At 43.4% G+C, this 7441-nt stretch overlaps 1 protein-coding gene across 1 annotated transcript; it reads right to left on the bottom strand.

The window, feature by feature from the left end:
- Positions 1-3545: 3545 nt before the first annotated feature.
- On the bottom strand, positions 3546-4953 carry nog2 (noggin 2). Its single transcript, XM_037690848.1, has one exon. The coding sequence runs from the start codon at positions 4951-4953 to the stop codon at positions 4324-4326; it is 630 nt and encodes a 209-aa protein (XP_037546776.1). The 3' UTR covers positions 3546-4323.
- Between the last annotated feature and the right edge of the window lie 2488 nt (positions 4954-7441).

The raw sequence follows: 7441 nt of genomic DNA on the forward strand, positions 1-7441 counted from the left end.
AATAACCTCACCAGTGCTGACTCTTTGGCTTTTACAAATGTGAGGTTTGGGTCTTACTTCCAGCCACAGACCCTTGTCTTTGTCTCTGTCTGTCTCCATCAGCCCACTAAACTATCTAAAGTTGTGTGTCAGCGTGCACAATTGCTTGCACTCTCCCTTTGTTTTTAATCAAAGACACGTCCATTAAGTGTGTCTTTATGGTTTAAGTGAAAGCCCATGCAGACCCAATTCCCTGCCCGCACACAAACACACTGCACCCCCAGTCACTCTCAGTCTGACTCCAATCCATCATAATAATTGGCAATCATCAACAGACAGGGCCTCAACATCTTTTCCTCACAACCCCATCCTAATTGTCTCCAGGTCTTTATTTAACCCCCCTGTTACAGCCTTATCTTTCGCTCGCTGGAGTGTGTGGATGTTTATGAACCGTACTTATTATTGTAGGGCTGTTTCTATGGTGATGAAACTGCAGACAAGCTGTGACAGTGGAGAGCATCCTGTGCTCGAGCATCAATGTGTGGCATGGAGGCTGCACAGCTGCAGAAAGAAAAGCTTTGCAGAGAGTGGTGAAGGCTGCACAGAAATCTGTTGGAGTCAGTCTCCCCACCATCACAGACATCTACACCTCCAGATGCAGGAAGAGGGCCACCTGCATCATGAAGGACCCCACCCACCCAGCACACACACTTTTTGCCCCACTCCCCTCAGGAAGGAGGTTAAGGAGCATTAAGTGTAGAACCACTAGACTGAGGAACAGCTTCTACCCTGAGGCTGTTAGACTCATGAATCACTAACCAGAATAATCACTGTGAAAAACCATATCATGTTGCTGCTGATCTGTTTCATGTTGCTGCTGATCTGTTTCAATGTTGATGTGTTCATGCGTGCACATCTGCTCACAGACTCATGTTCATGTTTGTGGTGATGTTCAATGTTTTATGTTATGAGTGCTTAGTGTATATTTAGTTGATGTTTTTCTTAGTTCATATCTTAGATGTTATCACTGTTTTTCTTATACATTTTATTGTTGGATGTAACTGGGACCCTGTGTACATAATTTCGCTCCACCACATGTACCACATGAGGTGCGAATGACAATAAAGAAACTCTGACTCTGACTCTGACTCTGACAGACTATAACAACACTGAGCGTCTGACAGGCTAAAGGCCACCCGGGTCTTGACATCTTTATGGATGCTGTGCAACACTGATTGGTTGCCCCCCCCGCCCCACTCCCACACTCCTTTTTTGCCACAGCATTTCGTGTCAAACATGACAATCTCAAGAGCTGCAGATTTACATCAGGCTTAGCAGACATTTTGCAACATGCCAATGAACAGGCGTATAGTTAATCATAAACTTGTTTTGCTTTCAATCTGAACAGCGAGGTTACTCATGTAACAAGCATTTTTCCATTGGTGAGAGAAAAAAAAAGACCACATTGTATTTAATATACAACCATACAGCATGTTTCTGTTCCCATTTTTAGGATTTGGTTACTTTAGTTGATGTATGGTGGATGTGAAATAGCACATGGGCTTCCAGTAAACAACCAGGGTTAAAATGTGCGCTTATAGAAATATTGAGTCATAAAATTTTAATCATTATTGCCTGCCACCTCTAAAGCTGATGATCAAATGTGTTTTTGTGTGCGCTTGCCTGTCTGTTGGCAAAATATCGAATAAACCAGTGGGTAGATTTTAATGAAACTCTTAGAAATTAATGCACTTCTACAACTGTTTAACTTTTAGAGTTGAGCAGCTTAAAGATGGCTGCCACAGTTAATCAATCTTATCAAACACAAAAATGACTATATTGTAGTCACTTTTATAGACATTGAGCTAAAATTTAGTGTGATTAGAAGATTAGAGTATATAATAACAGTATATTCTGAGCAATGACAGATGAGGTGAGAACTTTGCTTAAAACTTTGGCATTAACTGTTAAAGTGAACTCTGTTAGCAAAATGTCTCATGAACCAGTGGACAAATTTTAAAGAATCTCTCATAGTCATTGAATGGACATCTATAACTGAGCTTTACAGTTAATCTAATTCAAGATGGCTGCCACAGCTGATCAAACTTAAACACAAAATGCCTATAACAGTCAGTTTTACAGAAATTGAGCTACTGTTTAATGATTGATGATGTCTTCTGCAACACACACTCCAAGAAACAGATTATTTGAAATCTTGTTTAAAACTGTCATGTGAGGTGGAGGGTGATATGCATTCTTTCAAGGAATAATAATTTGATTTTCTTATGTTTTTCACAACCTTATAATGTCATGCACTCAACAAAACTCCGAGATAACATTTTGCTGAAATTAAAAAAAAAAAAAATAATAATAATAATAATCTGTCAGGTGTTTGTAAATTCTTCAGACTTAACATAATGAAGTGATGATTCAGAGCCAGACTGGAGCACATCTTTTAGAACCAGGCGATGAAACCGTCTGGCTGGCAAGAGCTCCTAAAAGGTGCGCATGCACCTATGAGGCTGAAGCCATGGGCGGCGTATTGGCTTTCACACGCGTCTAAAATACTCTCCGGGCAGATCCTGAAAGGGTTACTGTTTCCCAAAGTGCCTCATTCTGCGCAGTCGAGAGGGGGCGGCTGAGTGGCGCCGTCGAGTCAGAGACGCAGTTTCTAAAAAACCCCGAGACATCATCAAGAAAGAAGCTGACAGTAAGGAAAAGCAACCCCCCCACCCCCCACCATCTCTCTCACACACACACTCGGCGGTTGTTGCGTCACAATAAACGTGCTGCAAGTGTCAAATCCTCCTCTGCACGCAAGAAGAATCAGCTCACTGTTAAGGCGCACGAGATGCGCTCGTTGGAGCGACTTCACAAAGCAGCTGCAGCTCTCACACGTGCAGTCACAGCTCTGCTGAAGTCGTTGATCGCGTTTAAAGAAGAACATAAACACCATTACAAAAAGAAGCTCTGTTTACTTTGATTCCGCGGGGCGTCATTTGCGCGTCTGCAGCGCGCGTAATTGTCCATCTCTGGTTGGTTTTACGCGCGTCACGCTCTCGGAATTAATTGCTTTGCTAAGCTGAGAAACAGCTGGGCATTTGTTTTCATGGGCTTTGTTTTCCTCTTTTCTTTCTTGCTTGACTTTTTTTTTTGTTGTTATTGTTTTTCTGTCTGTCTCAGGGGCGGTCAGACTTGGAGAGGCGCCGGTCTGCTCCAGTCCACCTCTGTACAAATACCTCAGTGGAACTTGTGTGGAGCTTCCAGACCCCGGGACGCTTCCCACCCACCCCTCGTTTCATCATTTGACACTGTTTGGATCACATTTTACGCATCACGCGTCGGATCCAGCTGAGGTAGACAGAGGGAGTGAACTTTCCTTTGGCACGTCCTCGCGTGGTTCTAAGGACTGCTGCAGACTGAAATGACACTTTTATATCAACAGATAAATCCGGAAATGATTGGAGAGCAGATAAACGCACACTCAGGTCTCCCCCTGCAGGATTTTTAGGAAGATGTTGTTTTTTTTCCTTCTTGGATACAGACACTCCTTGTAAAGCAACATGGCACGTGGAGAAGACAGACTTTATTGCTAAAAACGTGTAACCATAACATGTACACTGATATGTCTTGCTTTTTGTTTTCAAATCATTTATTTATTTATTTTTTTGTCCTTTTTTTTCTTTAGAAATATTTAAGTCTTCAATATTTTTTATGGTATATTCTGCTATTCTCTTTCTCTTATGCTCTATACTCACAAATCGTTAAAATAATAAATAAAACGTACAGATTTGTTTATTCCTACAATACTATCAAAAAAAGCTGAGTTCACCCCTTTATATATACTCTTTAACCTCAACTTTTTTCATTATTACTGATATTAATATAATACAAAAAAAAAAAAAAAAACCTCTAGGCAGCTTTGCAGTGAAACAACAGACAGCATCAATGTTCAGTTGAAAACAACAACAAAAGAAGAAAAAGTTCACCTCTTGGAGAAGTGTAGCATATTATGAATTCCATCTTTAATGTCTCATCAAAATATATATAAAAAAAGCTCTTCCTTGTGAAGTGCTCCCCTCACACACCACCCCCAAAACAACAAACAAACAAACAAACAAACAAACAAAATGTTCTGGGTTGTTGAGAATAAAATATGGTCCAAGTTCATTTAGAAGAAAAAAAAAAGTAGCTGCATTATTTTTCCTTAAATATGTACAATGTTGTTTTTTTTTTCACTTTAAAATGTTATATAATATAAAAAAATAGATCTGTATGGTGCCCACCTCTGTAGAGAGTTAACAGTGCAATAGAAATCCCCCCTCCTCTCACACGCCTCCTCCTTCAGCACGAGCACTTGCACTCTGAGATGACCGGGTATTGCACCTGTATCCACGTACAGTATTTCTGTCTTAGAAAGCCCTGGCAGTACCACCGCAGGAAGATCTTGGTGACTGACTTGACGGGTTTGCAGGACATCCCCTCTGGGAAGGAGCACGAGCGCTCGGAGAAGCAGTTCCCCTCCTTGATGTAACGTGGCCAGAACCTCACGCCCAGGTCCTTCCAGGTGTACACCACAGGGCAGAACGTGTAGGTCCACAGCAGCTGCAGGAATTTCCTGCGGGCCTTCTTGCCCACTTTTACCCGCTTCCCGTAGGGGGTCTCGTTGAGGTCCAGTTTTTTAATCTCGTTAGGCATGGGCCCCGGCTTCCCCAGGGTTTCTGGCGCGGAGATGTTCACCACCGGCAGGCTGATGGACATGAAGTTGGGGTCAAAGTTGCTGCCGAGCTTTTTCCTCAGAGTCCTCTCGGCCAAGTCCTGCTCCCGCGGGTCATACTCCGGGTCGGGGTCCTCCTTCAGCTCGGGGACCGGGAGGTGGTCGCTGGGCGACGGGCGAAGGCGCAGGAAGTGCTGGGACACCCCGAGGTGGACGCACACCAGCGCGTAAACGAGCAGCGTTTGAGAGAGGCCCATCACTCCTCTGGTTTTTGTCTCGAGTTGGATTAAAAATATATATATATATATATTCAGTTATTTTCAGGGTTACTGTGACGTCTGCAAGGCTTCATAAAGAGTAGAAGTTCAGCCACAAGCAAGGCGAGACTTTTAATAGACCTCTGTGGGTTTGGATGACACTTCAACTCCTTGAGCTTTTACCATGAAGGACGCAGCTCTGCAGCTTTGGAAGAAGTGTCAGAGCTGAAGAAAAACAACCCTTAAAGAAGAAAAACGCTCAAAAAATGGGAAAACTCCAGCCTATTCAGGCTCTCTGCTGCCTCACCCCGCTCCTTGGATTCACTTTGGGTTTCTTTAGGTTGTCATGGTTACCCCGGAGACTCGAAGCCACGACGAAGCGTCTGCACTGGATGACAGGAGAGAGCAGCATGGAAGGAAGGAGACGGGACAGATCCGGAGGACTTCAGCGAGTTTTAAATGTCACGCGTCCAGCGACAACAGACAGAGAGTCGCCGTGGCCAGTGTTATTTTTACGCACGGCTTTTTACGCACGGTTTGACAATGTCCCACCGCGCACAGTGCAGAAGCTGAAGGGAAAGTCTCTCCTTTTATTCCAATAGAGTCTTGAAAAGGTCCATGGGTGCAAAATCAGCTCATGAAATAGGAGCCATTTATCTTTCCAGAGGGTGATCCAAATCGCAGGTCAATTTAAATAAAAGTCTGTAGAGTTTCCACAGAACTCCCTTGGTTAAGGATAAAGAAGGAAAAAGTTTTACAAAGATTGGCAGCGCCGGTGCATTTCAGCTGTAAACTGCTCCCCCCAAAGCAGTGCAGAATCCTTTCAGAGCAGCTCCAGGTTGTAAAGTCGCTGCATGGTGGTGATGACGACACAGTCCATGATCATTTGGAGCCTTTGGAGAGCGAGCTGTTCCAGGGGGGAGCCTGCTTCTGATAACAAGAGCTGCAGCTGAGTTGCTCCTACTTCAGGAGTCTGAGAGAGTTTGGCGCGGGAGCATTTCTTTGCTCATAGGCACACTGTGTGTGAGAGTGTGTGTCTGCAGCGGGAGGAGCGCAGTCCCAAGTTAAATATGCCCCCCACCCCCACCTCACTCCTCAGCCTGCACAAAGTGTCAGAGGGGCCTGCCCACCCCGACCACTTTCACTATGACTGACAGCCCCACCACCCCTCCACCACACACATACACACACTTACAACGTGGAAAATATCAGCCACAATGACACAGACAGATCAACTGGGTTCTAAAATGCCAGTGTTGTATATTAGTGTGTGCGCATGCACAAATCCTAAGAACTACAGTGTGAAAAGCTTCCAATTTTCCAAAGATTTTCAGCAGAGGTTGTGTGATACTAAGGAGTCTACTTGTCTTGAACTTTCCCATGAAGCTGATGGGAAATGTTTGAAAGCTTGGCATCACATTCCACCTTTGTTCATCAGGATTTGGGTCCACACAGGAATTGGCCCATTGAACCCAGAGGTCACAAAATAGGCACATAATTAGGGGCTATAAATGGCCGTGGAGAACCACCTTCCCAATCATTCAGTCATGCTGCACTTTCCAACTGCTGTTTGAATTATGTTGATCCGTCTTTATGACATCTTGGAAAAATATTTACGCAAATTTCATTTTCAGCTGTATCAAAATAATTTATATTACATTAAATAGCCACAACGTTTGCTAAAGTTGGGTGAGTTTTAACATAGAAGCAACTACTGAGACTTTCTGAAATATTTAATAAAGCTAAAGCAAACACTCTGTTTGTGTGATTATGATTAATCACAAAGAGGAAATAACCCTGTTTAGATGTGTTTACCTTCTGAACTGCAGCTGGAGTCCTAGATGAATTTTGCAGTTTGGCAAGGTTGTCATTTTGTTTTATGGTGATCACTAGAGGGCGTCGATCCAGCATGGTATGGACTTGAGGCCAGGGGCTCCCTGCACTCTCTCCCTTTCTGTTTGAGTGCACGAGGAAAGAATGTCCACTCACAGTTACAGTGCAGCTCCTGTGAACCTGTTGGCCAAGATGGGATTAAAATTTTTAAAATAAGAGTACTTGTTGAAACCCTAAGACAAAAGTAGATTCATTAGCCCAAAAAGAACAACAGCCACCCTGCAGACAAACACCCCTACTGTTAAGGTGTGATAGGTCAATCTGCATATGTATGCGTGTATCTTCTCTCAGCTTTATAACCTGAACCCCTCACTCACTGCTCTTTGAATTGAGAAAGCTTCTCGGATGAGAAGTAAAATGTCTTCTGTTACAAATAAAGTCCAGTTGTTTTTTATTGAACCTTTTTTGAATGAGCCCAAAAAGACTAAAACAAAACATTCCTTGAGGACCTGATTGAGCATGCATCAGGATAGTCCTTGAAGACATTCTAATTGCTTGCCATGTTACAATATGTAGATATCCATCCATCCATCCATCCATCCATCCATCATCTTTACCCACTTCTTCCTTTTTGGGACATTAAGGTCACTGGTGC

This window comes from Nematolebias whitei, chromosome 17, assembly GCF_014905685.2.
Source record: "Nematolebias whitei isolate Nwh7 chromosome 17, NemWhi1, whole genome shotgun sequence".
In the NCBI taxonomy this organism is placed as follows: domain Eukaryota; kingdom Metazoa; phylum Chordata; class Actinopteri; order Cyprinodontiformes; family Rivulidae; genus Nematolebias; species Nematolebias whitei.